Raw genomic sequence first — 21,353 nt, 5'->3', positions numbered from 1 at the left:
TACTGTGTATCTACATAAAACATGGGTCCCGCGGACTTAACTGCTCCGCCTGTGGTCGGTCTCTATCTTCAGGCAGGTCCTACTGTACGTCTGGTATGTACCATAGCCGCGAGAAATCTTCTTGTGCTGCCGGATGTTGATCCTCTGCCATCCGGGAATAAATAAGTCGTACTGGGGAAGACTCCCCAGATACTACATATATATATATATATATATATATATATATATATATATATATATATATATATATATATAAATACACCAGGTATGCAACGATATTTTGCCCCCTCCTTGAATCGAGTTCAATTTTATTATTAAACAAACCTATTTTCCAACACGTTTAAGCTCAGAAATGATTTTCCTTCTTCAGAGGTCTAAACTCCATCGCAACAACCCAACAACGGTTCAAGCCCATATTTTATGGAAATTAGCAGAAACCACTAAAATCGACAGGGTCTGCTTATAAATTCTGACCAAAATCATTCAAGCGTGAACTAAATCAGAGAAACCCGGTATTTATGGAAATTAAAACTGCTAACTGATTAAATACAGGCAAAATATGTAGTAAATGACCCTTACCATTGCAGAGAAATTCAACCACTTTTTTTACACGGACGGACAAACATCATCAAGCTTTAAACCGGATTGCTTTGAAATCTGGCCAAAACACATAACTATTTTTAAGATAGCTCCATCCTCATGTGACTTATCAATATTAATGGTTAAAAGTGGAAAAACTTTATTACTTTTCACCCAGTATAGCTTAATTCAATTAATAACCAAAGAAAATATATATATCACCATCTTTTTAAAGATGTCAGACATACAAAAACAGAAGTATACATCAACATCAGAAAATCACACATTTTCGTTAAACAGAATAATAAAAATAGATAAAAACTTGTACAAAATATTTAAATATCAACAGTTTTAAAACACTGCTAATTCATAAGTATGTATAGATTAATTGTGGATATTAGGGAAACCAATGTATAATAGACATCTAGTAAAGGAAATTCCAGCATAGGAGTTATTGCCCTTGACAACATTTTTTTAATCATAAATAATTGATTATCTATGGAAAATATAAACTTTTTCAGTATTATTAGTTTACCACATATTTTATTATATCCAGTGAATAACATTCCTTGGAAAGATATATTTCTATCATGTGCAAAGTTTAATTTATTAAGATTTTTGCAAAAACCCATGACATCACATGAGCAGGGCCGTAACTGCCGATGAGGCAGACGAGGCAACTGCCTCGTCTGATTTTTTGGCAAAAAAGAAAATAAAATTATATAAATGTTATATTATAGGATATATGTTTAAAATGAAGACAAGCACCTTTGTCTTTGACACCATATTACGATTCTTTACATAGTACAAATGAAACACAAACATGATAAATTGGGATTTAAAAAGTGTCATTTTCAGTCGTAAAGTCAATCGGCGGCCCCCAATCCCCTGCCTCCCCTGATTTAGAACCCTACTTACGGCCCTGATGAGGATCGATCAACCTTAAAATAATTATTGCTTTTCGATGTTATGTTTAAGTCTCTGTGTGTCTTACTCCCTGACATGATAAAATTCTTACTGTAACATCATTTTGAGATGGTCTTTGCGTATGAATATGAATTTAGTAGTCTATGAAATTATTATCAAGATAATGAGGAAAATGATATTTTGGTCGATGATGAAAGACTGCTACACGTGTTGTATGTTTTAATCTGTATAACCAATCAAAACAAAATGAATGTTACAATGAGCTGTCGCGTACAGAAAGTAAAATTAAAAAAAAAAAAACTTGTGCACATTAATGGTATGATTTGGCAAAAATAACATTCATTCATACATTCATAATACTTGCAATAACCATGTTTGTTGGCAAAAAAAAAAAGGAAAGAAAAGAAGCCTAAAAAGCAAACAGAGCAAACAAAGGAAAAACACAGCCCGAGTGTCATTATCCAGGTGAGTCAAGACCTTCAGAGGTCAAAATTGTACAATAATGTAATATATATAATAAAAAAAACCTGAAATAAAATAAACTGTAAACATATAATTTTAAAAAATCATAACATATTCTCCCACTAGTAATCTTATTAAGACAGACTTCTCCACTAGCCCCCCATTTGTTATCCATAGTATTTAACACATGCATATATATAAACCAACCAAACTTTGGATACATACCGTCCCGCACGAACGACAACTCGAACAAGCAAGATTTACGAAAATCCGAATATGACATTGATTCCTCCAAAGGTATGTGAGCCCTTAATCTCGACTGAGATTCGGCTCGGTTAAATATTAATTGGACTGACGCCTTCACCGAATAATAATAATAATAATGTCCTTTATTTAAACAGGATAGCACAATTAGTTTAAAACTAGTTTACATTGTGGTCCTGAAAACATATATATACCGACAGCAGTATTATACAGATACAATATAAAATAGTATATAAAGGTATGTTGTATACATACATGTATGCTATTTACATATTTAAAACTGAAAATAAAACAAAATAAATAAATAAACAAATAAAAATAAAACTGAAAATAATCAAAAACAAATCTATATGGTTTTAATTTCCCGAATAAAATTTTTTTCTAAGATAAGCGGATTTAAAAGTTTCCAATGTTGGGTAATATTTTAAAAATTCTGGCATATTATTCCATAACTGCGAACCGTAAATTGTAAAAGATCTAAAATATTGTGTCTTTGCTCTCTGGATATATAATGAATTACTTTGACTTAATCTGGTAGATCTACTGCTAATTTCATGAACATACTGAAAAATATCTAAATAATCGGGGGTTAGACTATGTAAAACTTTGAAGACAAGAATGATAGTTCTATATACAAAGTAGTCTGACAGAGGCATCCATCTAAGTTGCTGCATCATTTCTGTTGTAGGTGTATAAAATTTCTATTTAAAATCACTCTAGCAGCTCGCTTTTGAAGTTTGCATAATTTGTAAAGACCGTCCTTGTTTTTCATATTGCCCCAAACAGTACAACAGTAGTTAAAATGAGGAAAAACAATTGTATTAAAAATTTTCAGTAATAATTCAGTTGACAAGAATGAACGTAATCTAGATAATACACCTATTTTGCTTGCAAGTTTTTTTGGTTAAAATTTCAACATGTTCAGACCACGTGAGACATCTGTCAATATAAACACCAAATAGTTTTGCACATGATACATTTTCGATGGCGATATTGTCCACTTTTATCGAAAGAATCTCGGAGCAGTCCGTCAAAATTCATGCCTGGAAATTTGCTTTCAGCTTTGGCCTGATCTAGCAATTAATGTGCACTTAGCTGACACTGCAGTTCGCTTCAAATATTAAGTGATTTGACTGTTAAACTAATTCCCTATCATTATCACTTGTATTGCTTACCGTTTAGATATGAAAATCCCAAAATAAAAACAGCCACTAAATTTTCCTTTCAAATGGTGACTTCCATGGCACAATGATTTATCTTCTGAAATTGAAGAGTTCTTATAGTCTGTTTTATCAAGTTACTGATACATTGCATCTTCACATACCAATATGTATCGCTAATTTAAAAACAACAGACTAAAGGAACTCTTCAATTTTAGGAGATAAAATATTGCACCTTGGGGGTCATTATTTGGGTAGAGTTAGTTTGATAGTCAACTAATTTGAATTGAAGCGAAAAGAAGTGACAACTAAGTGCACAATAATTGCTAGAACCGGCCGAAGCAGAAAGTAAATTTCCAAACATGAATTATGAAGGATTGCTCCGATATTCGGTGAAGGCGTCAGTCCAAATGTTCAGCCGAGATTAATGAGCCCTGGGAGCATATTGATAATTCGAACTTCATTTAAGGCTGATTAACACATCGTCATAATGGCTGACTTCCTTTTGAAACATGACTTGAAATGTAAATATCAGCAATACTTGTATATTCTTTTTAAAAATCTTATTGCCTAGGTAGGTAGTTAACATTTCGATTGCTCTTCTGTAGTTTGGCGTTCGAATCTTTTCTCTCTTTTTTTTCACTGAATACTTTCTATATTGAAACAGCATTTTTGAATTAAAAAGGGTAAATCTAAAACTTTTCAATTTTCAAAATGTTAGTGCACACATCCTCCACTGTCCATCCATATCAAATTTCTCTGTGTTATTCCTCCTTAAACCGGTAACGTTCCTTGTGAAGGAGAACCGAACGAATCGAAAACGAACGGGATGTTGATACTCTTCCTCGATAATGTAATATAAGATAGTGAAATTTCAGATAATGACTTTCTTTGTGATGGGTAACCCTCAGGAATAACAGAATTCAAAGTCATGGAAATGGAGTGGATGCCAAGAGGTCAGACAGGAGATAAGACGCATTGCATTGTCTGTGTTCTCGGTCTATCGATCCATGCACGGCTTTCAAGAAGCAAAGGTTTGAGCGGAGGCTATGTGCAGATATTAATTATGATATTTATTCACTTTTTTACGAAATACAATTCCAAAAATGCCTCTCGGAGAGCAAGGCGCATTTCTACCACTTTACCAAATGTGTGGAAATTGCGATACTCTTCCTAATGTTGTGAATCGATCGGGCGGATTGCGCATTAACGAGGTAGAACTGAAATAGCACGATACATTGAGTTATAAACGGACTTTGTTTTGAAAATTACTTTGTTTCTCAGAAACAACATTTCTGTGTTAAGTGCTTTTTATTTCGACAGTGTCGATTTTTGCGTTCCCCCGGGAATAAGCATGCATTTCTCCTACTGCAACGTATGTGAGCGGTCGATCGCAAGCACAGCACTAAGAAAAAATCGGGAGTGAAGACGACATTTAAGTTTATGATTCGTCGGTTGCACCTTGTCTTCATCTTTTGACAATCATCGGAGGACAATGTGTCTGTCTGACATTTATCAGATATAAAATGAAAGTAATTATCATTCTCTGGTGACTGGCCGCCCTAGAATATTGCACGGCAGAGCGGTTGATTCAGCGGCTGTGATTCATGCAAGAGACGCCCCCGAATCGGGGAGGAAACGTTGTCAGGTTTTTTCCTTGGTCATTGAATAAACAATTTTGGAGTGTGACGTAGTCCGATGTGGGTTTATTGTTTACATTGAAGACTAAGCCCCGAGGTGTCTGTCATTAACATCGTTTCGACAGTGCTTGGGTGTCAGAAGTTGGCGCGGTCTTGGAATCTTGTCGGTTTTATGAAGAAAACTATTGATCCCTGGATCGGTTGTTTTCAGAGGCGTTAGATCCGCGTAATTACTCCATTATTTTCAGGGCGAGCCATCACTGGTTGAGGAAAATATTGGATCAAAATCTTTCCAAATAACGACGAAATTAAGAATAATTTTGCGGCATGGGGAAAGCACAATCTTATCGATGCGTGTTCGTATTGATCTCGTCAAAATTGAGTTAAACGCTTTCTGAAGGAACGTTAACGGCAAACAGATGCGAATGGACTTCAGTCACGGGAATTTCAAGTGAGGATTCATCTGTGCAAAATGTGAATTTATTTTTAGCCATTCTAACTATGTCTTCGTTGTCGCCTTTCACTAACACTGGACTAGGGTATGGCATGGGAATCTATCGACCGAGAAGACCCAGTTACACGTACGCCACCCAAACGTACCGCCAGAGAACCGAAAGTTACAGGTATGCCCTCCGTAAAGGTACCGGGGACACCGAAAATGCCGATTTCATTGAAGGAATGACAAATAAAAGGGGCCGAAAGGAGAGCTATTTTCAAGCCATCAGACGCGATGACCCAAATGTCGAAATGGCACCTGTGGAAATTAAGATTGAGCCGCCAAGATCCTCTGAGGACGAGCAGACGATCACTAACAATAGACACTCTATGAACACAGCTCCAGATGAACATATGAAGGAGTTAAAAAGGGCTATTCTAAGACGAACGAAAAGTTTAGAAAGAGAGAGTCATAACCCGGATAACTACATTACTCCCAAGAGTGTATCCAACGAACAACTGGATTTGCCTGCTGAAAATCACTGTTTCAGTAGAGCCGATGCCACGGGTACCCCCAACTCGGAGCTTAGTAGCAATGTACCCTCCATTATCTTCTTTACATTTAAGAAAAATCTTGTGTTTCTGTGTATTAGTTTCATTCTCTTGTTTTCAGTATTCAGAGCCATTCAAAATCTCCAGACTTCTATAAATGATCAGAAGTATCTTGGAATTACTGCCATGTCTTGTATCCATGGTGCGATGTTCCTCACGTGTCTATGGGCTCCAACTTTTATAAATCTCATGTCCGCCAAATGGGCGATAGTTTGTGGGATGTTCAGCTTCTTAACTTGGACCGGTGCCAATTTCTACCCCAGATTTTATACTCTGATCCCCACGGCCGTGTTTTCGGGGTGGGGACAAGGCATTTTGTGGACAGCCGAAGCTTCCTATATCCTAAAGCTAGCCTTCGATTCGTCACGCTTTACGAAAGAAGGGATTGACACAGAAGTCGTTAGATTCAACGGATTTTTCCTCGCCGGTTTTCAGACAACACATATCTGGGGAAATTTAATCTCATCCATTGTGATTTCCTCTACGACAACAGACGATTTAAGTACCGATGGCGAGCTTAGTGCCAATTTGACTACCAGCATCCAAGACTCCGGGGCCATTAATAAATGCGGGGGTTTATATCCCTGTAGCCCTGTACCAGGGGGTATCATGAAGATGTCAGGTTTGTATACAGAATGTATTTATAAACCTCCGCGGATCAAAGAATATCAAGACCTAGTTTTCTGCCCCTCCCCCTTTCCTATATATAGGTACCTAGGAGGAGTAAGCATCCCCTACCGACCGGTCACACCCGCCGTGAACCCTATATCCCGATCAGGTAAACGGAGTAATCCGTGGTCAAAATCAGTGCGCCAAGAACGACATAACAATCGATATGAAACATGTCAGGCAGCATTTGACCTAAATATGTTGTATTGGCGAACTAGATCATTAAAACAACATTAGAATTTCGAAACGCTGACTTTAAACGAGACTGTTGAAACCCCTGTAACATCAACTTGTTTGACAGTAGCCTGCCTCGATTTCAAAACTGATCATACGTAGAACAAGCTCTTAATTGCGTATCGAATCAGTTGAGAGATATATACATCATATCGAAGTGATAATGGAATATTGCTACATAAATATGGAAAGTTGACGATGGAAAAAAGTTTAACTCATTTTTGGTACCGTCCTCGTTCCTATCAGGGGCGTAGCCAGGGTACTTTTGATGTGGACGCCCCGAGTAGGCAGGGTGTTTGGGGTCCAGGGCAAAGCGATTTCGATGTGTATATTCGACCCTCCTGAATGCATTTTTCGAACACTTTATAGCATTTGTTACGCAGCCATATTGGAGGCCTGTTCTGTTTTTGTACGAAATGCGGACAAACACTTGTAAAATCTCAAAAATGAGAAAGGATCTGTCCAATATCGTTGTATGACGAAATCACTACAAACAATTTTAGACCTTTGAAGAGACAAAACAAACACGTATGGTAATTGACATAGAATATCCGGTTTAAAACTGTCAGATAGACTGGTTTAAACAGACCAAGTGATTGACTGATATCTCGATCTCTCTCTTTCCTTTTTTTTTCAAAAATGATGTGGACGTTTGTACAAACGTACGCCTGGCTACGCGCCTGCCTATGGTCATAGCGTAAACTATCACAGAATCCTAACTACATCATGATGCTTGCGTATTGACAATTGTTTCTTTGTGCTTCTTATAGAGGAAGATTTTGGAAGAATTTTCTTCCGGTCTATATTCCTATGTAATATATCCTGCTGTAATCCCAACCCGGCTCCAGCAGTTATAGTTTGAACAACTTAAAGCTTTCAAGCAAGTTTCCGTTTTTTCCGGTCAGGTACCGATTGTCGTTTTATAGTGCAAATTTTGGGAAGAAGATTTATTATAAATGGTAACTTTATTTTCATTATCTCTTAATAGCATCCCCTTAGAAAGAAGCTTGATTCCTTATAATTTTCTACGAATTATAAATATGTGAAAAACTAGGTGGGTTTTTTTTAGAGGAATGTGTCCGACAGATTGATCAATGTCAGACAACATTTAATCAGAAAAATTCAATTTAGCCTTCGGCTCAGATGAGTTTAAACACCATAATAAATAGACTTTACAAACTTTATTTCAATTTTTATATCCCCTTCCTCATCAGAGAACGTATATCGATTTTGTGCTGGTAAACCCTTAAGAAAAGAAAAACTATATCGATGGTTAAATGATAAAGCCTGGTGTCACTTAAACATTTGCAAAATTGGTTCTGTCTCTTTCAGTGGTGATTAGGTTTAGGAGAGATAAAAGTTTTTGTTATACATCTTAATTTAACTGTTAAACTAACTCTTACACTCGTGGTCTATTGACCGGTCAACAATTTACGAACTATAAAAATATAATTATTAAGGTAATTCCACCCCTCTAGAATTACAGGTTCAATCTTATATTTTATTGTTGATTCTTCAAATATTATATCTTAGTAACAAATACAAAGGATAAGATAAGTATGTTGCGGCATCAATAAAATTTATATCAATTAGCACAATATATCTGTTTTCAAAGTCAGAAAATTGCAATTTTCCTTAAACAGCATTATCAAAATTTCACAAAAACTGATTGTAACGACATAATAGTATTCATAACAATTTCATGAAACTGTTTCTTTAAAAAATATACAAAATGTTTGTGAAAAATAAAGGAGGTCCATCCTTAATGGACTTAATTGATAAATGATTTAATGAAAACAGAGTCATTGCCCTTGGATTCATTATTCTGAAACATATAATTGATAATTAGTTCATATACAACTTTGACTTTTGAAATATTTTATGGTTAACAAGTTTTTTTTTAAAATAACTATTGAAAAAGACTCCAACAACATTTATGTTCCTGTCATGCATAAATCTTATTAAATCATTGACTTTGCAAACCTTATGACGTCACAGGAGGATGGAAATACCTTAATTAGGATATTGGGTAACTTTTCTTTTAAACTAGTGGATACGGTAATAGATGTACGCAATCACACTGTCCTGTTAAAGTTTAAAGTCAATAAATCATGTACATATAGTTCAACAATCTAAAAATGAAGGTTATGAATAGTTATGGACTGTCCTCGGACAACAGCTGTTTTGTTAGACCCTCGAACGGATCTGTTGTCCGAAGCCGACAGATCCGTCCTTGCCGATCAAATAAAACAACTGTTGTCCTCGAACCCAGTCAATAACTGTATGATATCATTTGTAGAGACTTTTTCCGTGTTTCAATAGACATGCATGCATTATCACTCGGCATCACAGGTTACCTTTAATACACGTGTGTAGAGACAGTGTGTTGTTACTAATATAATATAAAGTTTGATATTCATGAATTTATCTGAATTGATCAATCATACCAGTATATAAAAACAGCTAGGAGCTCCTTCATGAAAATGTTTAGGGGGGAAATCCTTGTAGAAATAACATTTCTGTACGTTGTATTTAGATGAGTCGTGAAATTTTATACACGTATTGTGTTCTGTTGAAAGTGTTCACATGTTATAAAACTCGGGCTCCTGGGAATAACGACAGGGTACTATCTCCCTTTTCGGAAACACGTTTTTATTAGTTCACCTGAGCTGAAAGCTCAAGTGAGCTTTTCTGATCGCCTGTTGTCCGTCGTCTGTCCGTCCATTTGTCTGCCTGAAAACTTTAAATTACATGTTCGACTTCTCCAGAACCGCTGGGTCAATTGTAACCATCTTGACCAAAAGCATCTTTTGGTGAAAGGCTTTCAAGTTTGTTCACACGAAGGGCCATGCCCCCTTCAAAGGGGAGATAATCACAAAAATGCAAAAATAGGGTGGGCTCATTTAAAAATCTTCTGCTCAAGAACCACTGGGCCAGAAGAGCTGAAATTTACATGAGAGCTTTCTTACATAGTGCAGATTCAGGTTTGTGAAAATCATGTCCCCCGGGGATTGGATAGCGCCACAATAGGGGATCAAAGTTTTACATACAAATATATAGGAAACATCTTCAAAAATCTTCTCAAGAACCACAGAGCCAGAAAAGCCAATATTTACATGAAAGCTTCCTGACATAGTGCAGATTCGAGTTTGTTAAACTCATGACCCCTAGGGCTTAGATGGGGCCACAATAGAGGATCAAAATTTTACATAACTAATAAATAGAAGAAAAAAATCTTGAGAAATTTTCCACTGAAGAACCATTGGGCCAAAGAAGTTTACATTTGCACAAAAGCTTCCTGACATAGTGCATATTCACATTTGTAAAAGTCATGGTCCCCGGGGGTAAGATAGTAGGGGATCAAAATTTTACATGCAAATATATTGGTAAAATCATTAAAAATCTTCTGATGAAAAATCATTGGGCCACAAAAGTTTACATTTACATGAAAGCTTCCTGACATATAGTGCAGATTCAATTTTGTAAAAACCATGGCCCCCGGGAGTAGGTTGGGGCCACAATGGGGATCAAAGTTTTACATGCGAATATATAGAAAAAAGCTTTAAATATGAGCCAAGGTGACTCAGGTGAGCGATGTGGCTCATGGAACTCTTGTTGAAAATAAGAGAACCAACGAAACTTTGCCCATTCGTATATTTACCCCCTCCCAATCTCTTTGAAAATGCTTCCTATGCAAATCCACCTTGGCTAAAATTAAATGTATTTTGAGGAGATATCCCGTATTTTCTCCAATCACAAGACAGACAGAAAAAAAACGTCGGATAAGAATATTTGCATTTGTGGGGTTTCAATGAGAACATCGTCGGAAAGAACGATTGCAAAAGCTAACGGAAAGGGGTACCTGTAAAGTGCTAAACGAAATCGAAACGAAACGAAACGAAATCTTCCGAAACGAAACGAAATATGCCGAAACGAAACGAAACCCACCGAAACGAAACGAAACCTAACGAAACGAAACATTGTACATGTATAACCGAACTTTTTAAATTATGATAATTAAAAATGGTATCTTAGGCCCCTGTGAAAGTTACCACATATAAATAAAATTCGCCTCCCATTTGATGTAGGCTTTGGGCTTGACTGATATATAGTTTTAAAAGTTGGAAAGGGGGTGAGTAAGCACAAAGTACATATCCGAAGTTGATTAAATACCATGTGAAATTAGTTTCGGATCAATAAATTTCAGAACGGAGGATTACAGTCTCAGAGGTCTGGGGAAACACACTAAACGAGGGGTGGGGTCACCGGCGTTGGATCCGCCTTTGGGTATAGATACATTGAAGAAGCTGGTGTCTGAGAAAGTTGAAAGCAGGAAGAGCTCTTAACCTCTTATTTTATCTCTAACTGCTGAGGTGCGAGTACTTTCAATAATGAAAAAAAATTAAATAGTATACCATATTATATGAATGCAATTCGGTAAGATATATATACATGTATTAAAAATTATTATTGATATGTAGTGAGTCTAAAGATAACGCTATACACTTGGGGTGTTGCTAAGACGTGGAATTGAAAACGGGACGGAAAACGGAAATTGATTTATGCAATAATATCAGGAGGAGGTCAACATTTTGTAAAATCAAAAGGCTTATGAACAAGGGAAGCATAAATTACAAAGAGAACGGGAGGACATACTAAGAATCCACCGTTTGATAATACTACATACAAATACACAATATCCACATGTATACATAGATTTGTATATAGAGCAAAAACACTGAAATATGTATTTATGCTCAAACGCGGATCCAGCACCGGCGACCCCACCCCTCGTTAAGTGTGTTTCCCCAGACCTCTGACCTGTGAGACTGTAACCCTCCGTTCTGAAATTTATGGATCTGAAACTAATTGCACATGGTATTTAATCAACTTCGGATATGTACTTTGTGCTTACTTACCCCCCCCCCCCCCCCCCCCCCATTCCAATTTTTAAAACTTTGTATCAGTCAAGCCAAAAGCCTACATCAAAGGGGAGGCGAATTTTATTTATATGTGGTAACTTTCACAGGGGCCTAAGATACCATTTTTAATTATTATAAAAGTTGTACAATCTGTTTCGTTTCGGTAGGTTTCGCTTCGTTTCGGCAGATTTCGTTTCGTTTCGGTAGATTCGTTTCGTTTCGCACTTTACAGGTACCCAACGGAAAGGCTTCTTTTTCTTTCCACAAAATAATTCGATTTTAAATTGAACGTATTCTTAAATTGTCCGTTTTGCGTTATCGAACGAAATGGCGGTAAAGATCTATACAACAGTTACTTTGTTTCTCTCGGGGCGCGTCTATACATCTTATGTAATATTCAGATGAATTGATATGCGTTCCCCGTTATCAATTTTCTCCTTAAAAAGTGAGTGCGTTTTTTTAATTAGACTTCTCCATAAATCAATAGCGCACAATTTCCAGGAAGTGAGAGCTATGATAGTATGTGGCCATGTCATTTAATTGATAAGCGCCTTCTGAACCCAAAGAAATCGCGATAAACGACTTGAAAGGAAAACGATAGGATTTTATCTGCATTATAAACCAGTTTAATACATTTTTGGAGAGTGTTTGTTTAGTAGTTCTCGAACAGGATGAGAGTTTTTACTACCGCACTATTTGTCATCACTACAAGCATGTGATTTGCATCTTCATCCATATGTATGTTCGTACAGAGAGTTTTTAATCATCTAGTGTTTGTTGAAAGCACTAGATTTGCAATAGAAAAAAGTCATTTAGAAATATTAAGACTATAGCAGAAATCTGTTTGTAAAACATCTCATGTAGTGTGGGGTGTTGGTTACATTTGGTCTGGTATCAGTGACGGATTTAAAGGGGCGCAGCCGGCGCGCCCCCCGCCCCTAAATTGTGATCTCTTGTTTAGGAAAATGTAAACGATAAAGAAGCAATAATTTCTTCCACTCTCGGAGAAATAAATGTCAAAATCTTTTGAATATATTGAATTACTTTTATTGGGAGAACTTACATTTTTTTCAAAACCCCTTACATTTTGCGTCATTTTATTAATTTCACATACATGTAATTAAAATGACAGAAAATAGTAAAAAATGACTACATAGGAGACACATTTCAAGCCCTATAAAATCTGTAAAATCCAGGCCTCCAGCCTCATGAAGTTGCGCCCCCCTCTAACCACAATTCCTGGATCCGCCCCTGGGTATTTACATGGGAAGGGGTTCTCCATTAAAGCACCACCACTCTTAGAGTACGAATCTGAAAAGGGGGGGGGGCAAACTTGCACGAAACCAGATCGGTGGACGATAAACTACGGGTATCCATGGTACATGCATTTTATGTTCGTGTTTGCAGACACTGTACACTGGAAATAGCAGAAAATTCACCTCTCTTGAAAATCGCGTACGGTCTGCACTAATTATACCAGTGACTTCATTTATTTTTTTTTAGTTTAGATCTTGGACTGAGACAATCGTTATTGAGAACCATCAAAGAAATCGGTCCTAACAAAGTAATTTATCTATTTTTGAGATGAATTATTAGTTGTTACTTTAACGAGGAAGGAGGTCGACTGTGTGCATGACATGTGTACCGAGTGACATTAGTGTAACCGCTGGGGTCAGTGACAAACAAGACAATGACCCCTTATTGTGTTTCCAATGATGGTTCTTTTTCTCGACGTATAAAATTCAGCCAATCTACATTCTATCTTCTCGTTGTGACAAACAAAAGGGGTCAAATGGCGGTCACAAATACTCCATTAGTATATTTAGGATTGCCCTTTCGTTCTGTGACAGTCTTACGTCCATTTTGTGTAGCCTGCAAGACACTGCTATTCTGGGGATTCATGTCTGCAATGGCGGATTGATTTAGAGGTGGCGTGTCCCTTGAAACTTTCAAAATAAATAATGTTTCCTTCAAAGTACTGATCAGATGCACGACTTGCTAACATTTTCCGGAGACTCTTCCCAGAATTCGCCAACAAGGATCGCATAATTCCGAGAATTGACTATCATTTTGTTTATTGTGCTTCCTGTAAACAGACTCGATCCTCACACATCGGAAGGCCTCGGGAACCAGGCTATGTAGAAGTCATACACTACTGGGGGGGGGGGGGGGGGGGGGGTTCCATTATTGCGTATAATGCGTATTTTCCTTTATTTAAACTTTTTAAAACGTCCGTAGACAAGCCCCCAAAATCTGCACCTTAAGGTATCACATGTTGCTCAGAATTCGTCATTTTGCTTCTTGTTAAGGTTTGTGGGGACAAGCGCCCAGATAGCAAGACAACGTCGGACCAACGTTGGCCCAATTTTTTTTTTTTTTTTACAACGTTGGGCCACTGTTAGTAGTCCTATGTTGGCCCACGATCATTTTGCTCATCGGCCCAACGTTGGTCCAACATGTTGGCATACTGTTGGGCCAATGTAGGTATAATAGTAAGCCAACTTACAGCCAATATTGGTAGTTGTTTGTTTTGGTTGGCCCTTTGTTGAAATGATGACATTATTGTTGGGCCAACGTAGATAATATTGTAAGCCGACAAATAGACTGGTTGGTTATAGGTTGGCCCAATGTTGGCCCTTCATTGGTTGAAAGGGTAGGTCGGATATTGGCGGTTATTGATCTAAAGCTTTTTTTTTGTTGGTCAATATTGTTGGCTATACTAGTAACTTACATATATCAAAGCAAATTGAATGAATACCTGTTGAGAATACATTTGTAAATCATACTTATATTGACTTTTCCCATGATTATTTTAAAAAGTACAGTACACATTTTGACCTGCATTCATATCAATGCATACATTTAGAAAGAAAATATTACAAATGATTCCCTGTTAAATGATTTTATATATGAATTAAATTGTCAAAAGTTACAAAATAAGTTTGAAATAGATGATGGTAGACATTTCTGGACAATAATGATTTGAAAGTTTTTAATCCTGGCTCACTTCCTCGCTGTCCCTTTGTTGCCTTTTCCGCTCTTTCTTTTTCCTCCCTGTCGCCTCCCCCATCTCGATCTTTGGCGATTTCACTGTCAGTTACACCACTACAGATTTTTATTTATCCAGACAGCCTCTGATTGAAAATACAAATAATTTGGTATTGAAAACAAAGCAAATACTGGTACAAAATCCAACATATGGATCATATGATTAGGTCTTTTAAAGACAACGTATATTACAGGTGCATATCGATCTATGAACCTTAGAATCTTTATCAAAAAACGTGATCATGTATACATTAAACAGTAGATGGAGACAAGCTGAGAGAAAGATGTTCAATGCTCTATAACTTGCTTATTATGTCTCTTAATTCTAGACTTGACAACCCTCTTTTTGCCCCCTTCCCACTCCAATTTAATTGCATGGACAGTAATCTCCGAACACATGTTTAAACAGTGTCGCCTCCGATGCATATAAGTTTTCCAAGCTTTAAATCACAAAGGTATATTTATATCAGTTAACTGACACGACCTTTAGATACATGTACAAAAGAATAAATGTATAAGAGTATTTATTATAAATGTACAAAACAATTGAAAACAGCAGAGCAACAACCAAATAATACAGGCACCTAGCATTGGGAGGGGAGTTACTTAATTATACATTAACTTCCAAGTGCCATTGAGCATAAACATGATAAGAATGGGAACAACTTATACAATAGATTTTAGATATATTAAAGATGATTATAAATATATTCATACTTACATCTCTTTTAAGAAGCAGCTGCATGCAACAGTTGAATTCTCCTTATATTGCTCTGCATATTGAGTTTATCAACCACCTGTGAGTAATTGAATTTGATGGCTCATTCCACAGTTTGGTGTTTTAATCGCTGCGACTCCCCAGTTTTCAATGTAATTATAAAACTGGTTGGTTTGTATTGATTTATATTTACGTTCACATTCTGTCCTGGGGAACTTATATACTGTTATAAGAAAACTTTTATTCAGTGTTCTAATGAAACACTCATGAATTATAAGTCATACATGTAAGATTGAATTAAAATTTTGAGCTTAGGATTTTAAAACTAAATAAATAATCATACAGCCGCTTAAATTCAAAGAATAGAACAAAACAACTTTTTGATGTGTTGATCACATTCTTTGGTTCTTAGCAACAAATATAAATGGATGCAGTCATCCAATTGCAATCAATCAGCATGGACTAATAATGTCCTCCAACTATTTCAGAACCTGTCTCTTTTAACGTTATGCAATCAAATATGCTTGCAACACAACCTTTGCGCCAACATTACAAACGTGGAACCAACGTTAGCCCAACGTAATACTCCCCTAGTTCGCACTACAACTGTTGAGTCAACATTGGGCCAATGTAATCACCCCAACTTGAAACACTTAATATATAAGAGAACTCATGCGAACACCGGGTCAACGTACTATTACCAGCTTAATTAAATATCTTTGTTAAGGATGCATTAAAAACGTTGAACCAACATTGGGCCAACTTTAGAATCCCAACATCCTCGGAAAATAAAGCAAATAAGAGTTGATTTACGTTGGGCCAACTTAGAAATCCCAACATGGTTGAGAAGATTGTCATGGTAACATTGGCCCAATGTTGGCCCCACGTAGTCATGCTATCTGCGCCCTAGAACCTCTGTAGTGTAAAAAAAAAAAAAAAAAAAAAAGAATCGGAATTCAACATTTTGCTGGAGGAATACGCAAGATCGCGACTACTTTTTCCGTCTTGGTTTTAAAATTTTACTTTCCCCTTTCAAAGTCTCGCGAGACCCAAAGTATGCGAGAATTTGGGCATGTTCGTAAATAATACCAGTTCTGAAACTTTTGTCGTGATCGATCCACCCGATTTTATCAATGGTGCACTATCATTGCATTAGCATTAGACTGTAGTAATGATTCAAGAAAGAAACATAATACGCAGAAATATCCACAAATGATAGATTTTAATGGAAATGTGGTGGATTTTTTCCCCACTGCTGTCAGCCAGGAAATTCCCAAAGCTGAGAAGAGCTTGCGTCAAAATATATAGCTTCGCGAGCTAATTTAGGAATTCATTTTTCCTGTATCCAGACGTTTTTACACACCTTTCATTTAAATGCTTTTAATTGCGGAAAGCACATGGATGTTAAATCGTCTTCCGATCCCATGTTTTGAATAAACAAAAAATGCCAAGATCGACACGCTTTTCCGGACTTCTTTACAAGAGAGTTCCACTAACTCGGTATTCTTCACGATCTTGTGTATTCATGCTTAAACATATCTCAAATCTTGGATTTCCAGTTCATTCCATCCTTTGTCGACCCCCCCCCCCCCCCGCATGAAAATCTTGAATATGATACACCCTAGAACTCTGGGGCCCATTCACACACACACACACACATGCGCGCACACACACACACACACACACACACACTGGTGAGACACAATGTATTTTCAATAACTTTTATTGGAGAAATAGTAGAATTTGTGCTTTATCTATCAAGAGTACTGTTAAATGGATGGGAAATTTTTCTATTGCGTTGCAGCAGATATTTCTTTAGTTTTGATGATTTTTTTTCCTTCTTCATTTTTAGACGAGCAGAAATATCCGCTGTTATGGAAGCTAATGGGAGCCTATATAATCATCGGCTTTGTGGGATTCTGTCTCATTTTTTTCTGTCTAGACCGCATCGGAGCTCGAGTCTACCCCGAGAAAAGTGGACCTCAGGTACCTAGCATTTGTTCTGTAGATGTACCTCAAACCGTGTATTGATATCTTACAGCCAAGGGAGTCGGTTGATTGTTAGTCAAGAGCCCATAGGGAGTGTAAAGCATTTAGTACACAACGAAAAAGTGACGATCAATCTCGTAAATCCTATAAAGAATACAAATTGAGAGTAGGGCAAATACGGACTCCTGGACACTTCAGGGATCAGGTGCCTAGGAGGAGTAAGCATTCCCTGTTGATCGGTCACACCCGCCGTGAGCCGTGAAGTAAGCATTCCCTGTTGATCGGTCACACCCGCCGTGAGCCACATATTTTGATTAGGTGAATGATTATTTATTTCGTCGTTTTACGTCTTTTCGAGAATTTTTCACTCTTATTAAGACGTCATCAACTGTAAGTGAAGTACCACAAATTTAGACTTATGCTTAGCGCTCAGGGTCTTATCAGTGATGGTTCATTAACGTGTTAATGTCTGTCTCGACACGTGACTTATATCCGAAAGACCTGGTTTTCTCCCTTCTAAATGCCGAGGTTTGGTGCCAGCAAAGGATCAGTCACTACCTATTTTTACGTCTTAGATTTGACACGGCCATGGCACGAGTAATGCTTGGACTCACTACTTCCCGGTCATTAAGCGAACGGGTGACTGATCGTGTTTTTTCGTGTTTTTTGTTTGTTTTTGTTTTGTTGTTTTTTTGCAATACATCAGAGAAAAATACGAATCCACTGTAGATATTTTCGAAGAAAAATCACATTTTTTATGAGGACTGTAAATTTACAAGGATATAAAAACGTTTATTTACTGTGTCTCGAGCAACATATGTTTTGGTCGACCCTCGGACCATATTGTTGCCTATGGTCAAAGGCAAATTTTGGTCCTCAGGTCAAGCAAATCTCATGTTGCCCTCGATCTCAGTCAATAAATGTATCATAGTGACCCATGTGGTAATAAGGGTCGATAGTACCTCGTGTGACAATGAGGGTCGATAGTCGCTCATGTAAAATTAAGGGTCGATAGTGGGTCATGTGATATTAAGGGTCGATAGTGGGTCGTGTGATATTAAAGGTAGATAGTGGGTCATGTGATATTAAGGGTAGATAGTGGTTAATGTGATATTAAGGGTAGATAGTGGTTAATGTGATATTAAGGGTAGATAGTGAGTCATATGATATTAAGGGTAGATAGTGGGTAATGTGATATTAAGGGTAGATAATGGGTCATGTGATATTAAGGGTCGATAGTGGGTCATGTGATATTAAGGGTCGAAAGTGGGCAATGTGATATTAAGGGTAGATAATGGGTCATATGATATTAAGGGTAGATGGTGGGTCATGTGATATTAAGGGTCGATAGTGGGTAATGTGATATTAAGGGTAGATAGTGGGTCATGTGATATTAAGGGTAGATAGTGGGTAATGTGATATTAAGGGTAGATAGTGGGTCATGTGATATTAAGGGTAGATAGTGGGTAATGTGATATTAAGGGTAGATAGTGGGTCATGGGTGAACAATGTACTTTCAGGATCAAAAGACAAGTCTTGAAACCCCGATTAACCTGCTCGATACAGCTAGAATTAATCCTTATCGTATCATGTATTTACTTCCAGATTTATCTCCAACATTTGAATTTGCTGGTTACTCATAAGACCTTCCGTCTTCTCATTCCCCTACTCATCTTCAGCGGATTGCAACAAGGTTTTGTGTACGCAGACTTCAATATGGTAATTTTGTAATTTCTAAAGCAGATTTTTAAGTAAAACACTTGTTGTATATCGAGGATATACATGTATGATGTGAAACAATTTCCGTCGATGAAAATAAACTTAATTCAAATATATTTTACAAGAGTAAAGTAAAATTGTTTTCATAAAATGAATTATGCATATTGTAATATGTTCTGTAAGCTCTTTTAATACACCAGAGATCAAATTAAATAAAATGATAAACATTTATAAATGTAATATCACATGATTGCAAAATGATATTGTTTTCAAAAATATGAAGAAATATATAATTTTCTCATAACGGTTGAGTTATATATCTAACGTTGAATTAGACAGGTTGTCAAATTGCAGTGTAAATTTCATGGGGAATGAATTGCTTGGATTTGCAGGGTTGGATTGCACAATGAAACGGATTATACAGGTCTCAGATTAGGCAGGTTTAGATGCATGTTGTACATTATATTACAGGCATATGTGACGTGTTCACTGAATCTCCAGTTCGTTGGATACACCATGATAGTGATGGGCGTTACTAATGTCTTCATTGCGGTGCTGATTGGTCTAGGCGCCAATCACGTGCCGCGCGAGGCGGTGTTTGGCGTGGGAGGAATTACTCACATTGGAGTGATGATCGTGATTCTCATTTGGGTCCCGGATGACAATGTGATGGTTCATTTCATTATCGCTGCAGCCTTGGGGCTTTGTGATGCTGTTTGGCAAACACAGTGCAATAGTAAGGTCTTAGAATGAGAGAAAGAGCGAGATCGAGAGCTTTAACTTGAATATAATTTATTGTATAAAAGTACATTAATATTTTCAACTTACCAATGTCTTCATGGATAGACTGTCAAAGAGACTAGCAGAGATATATTTGGAAATGTTCATGATCACAAAACAAATCAACGGTAACCCAATCCTAATGGACGAATTATAGTCATAAATAATTGAAGATCACTCATTCTCTGTGTAATTCGCTTTTCAGTATTTTTCTTTGGTGAAGAAACTGATACTTAATGAGAATTTTTTTTAATTATGATAATAATTCGACGATAAAAGTTTTACCCTCGCTTTTTCTTTGTAGCACTGATTTGCATCACGTGTCCTGAAGCAGTGGATATCGCATTTGCAAATTACAGGATGTTACAAAGTTTAGGGCTTCTCATCGCATTCCTAAGTGATAAATTTATGTGCGTCTACTCCAAACTTTATTTCCTAATCATCATGCTGGTAGTCTCCACGATGTTTTATGTGCTAGCGGAATATCGAGTGCGACAAATCGACAACGTCGTTGATGAAGTATTTGAAGAGCAAACCAGTGTAAACAGGTCACGGGACAACTAAACGTCAGTTGATGGCGGTTTAAGTGGTTCAAAATTTTACGTTGTTTTATTGATCATTTGTGCTTCCCTCTATGTAGACTTCACGTTACTTTGTTAACAGTTTGAGATCTGATTTTGATTTTTGTCTGAAGCTTGATTTTGAAATGTTTTTGTGTGGACGTGTTGTGTTAATATGTACAATTTGGTGTAGTATTAAATGTGGGTGGTCATGTATGATTGTAGCACATATATAATCAAAATATTATCATGTATAATGTATACAGTATTGAGCAATTTATAAATGTGTGAATGACAGCACGGATACAGAAACGACTCCTGTACCATCGTCAGAAACCCACGGTAGATTATGCTTCGTTCCTCTCTCCATCACCCGTGGGTCCATTCATTCCTACTCGCTCGTTCTCATAAATAAATATTTTAAAATATCGTCCAATCAAAGTAATCGTTATAGTAATGGAACTCTTCTGTTTTTAAAGGTAGCACTAACTTAACTTTGCTATTACAGCAATTGTATACCGAAATTGGGCTGAACGCGTCTTTTTGATTGGAGAAATTCGCTTAGGGTTTTCCACGAGCGCCCAATCAAATTGCCTCATTAATTATTCATGAGAACGAGCGTGTAGGAATGAATG

General features: G+C 36.9%; 1 protein-coding gene across 1 annotated transcript; it reads left to right on the top strand.

The window, feature by feature from the left end:
• The first annotated feature begins 2,612 nt into the window (after nucleotides 1-2,612).
• Nucleotides 2,613-20,979, top strand: LOC125659326 (protein unc-93 homolog A-like). Its single transcript, XM_048890963.2, has 5 exons — nucleotides 2,613-6,701; nucleotides 17,523-17,656; nucleotides 19,265-19,378; nucleotides 19,850-20,114; nucleotides 20,463-20,979. The coding sequence occupies exons 1-5, from the start codon at nucleotides 5,534-5,536 to the stop codon at nucleotides 20,720-20,722; spliced, it is 1,941 nt and encodes a 646-aa protein (XP_048746920.1). The 5' UTR covers nucleotides 2,613-5,533; the 3' UTR covers nucleotides 20,723-20,979.
• Nucleotides 20,980-21,353: the final 374 nt, after the last annotated feature.

Source organism: Ostrea edulis, chromosome 9 (assembly GCF_947568905.1).
Source record: "Ostrea edulis chromosome 9, xbOstEdul1.1, whole genome shotgun sequence".
Taxonomy (NCBI): domain Eukaryota; kingdom Metazoa; phylum Mollusca; class Bivalvia; order Ostreida; family Ostreidae; genus Ostrea; species Ostrea edulis.
The sequence above is the reverse complement of the archived record's forward strand: the minus strand, read 5'-3'. Positions and strand labels throughout refer to the sequence as shown.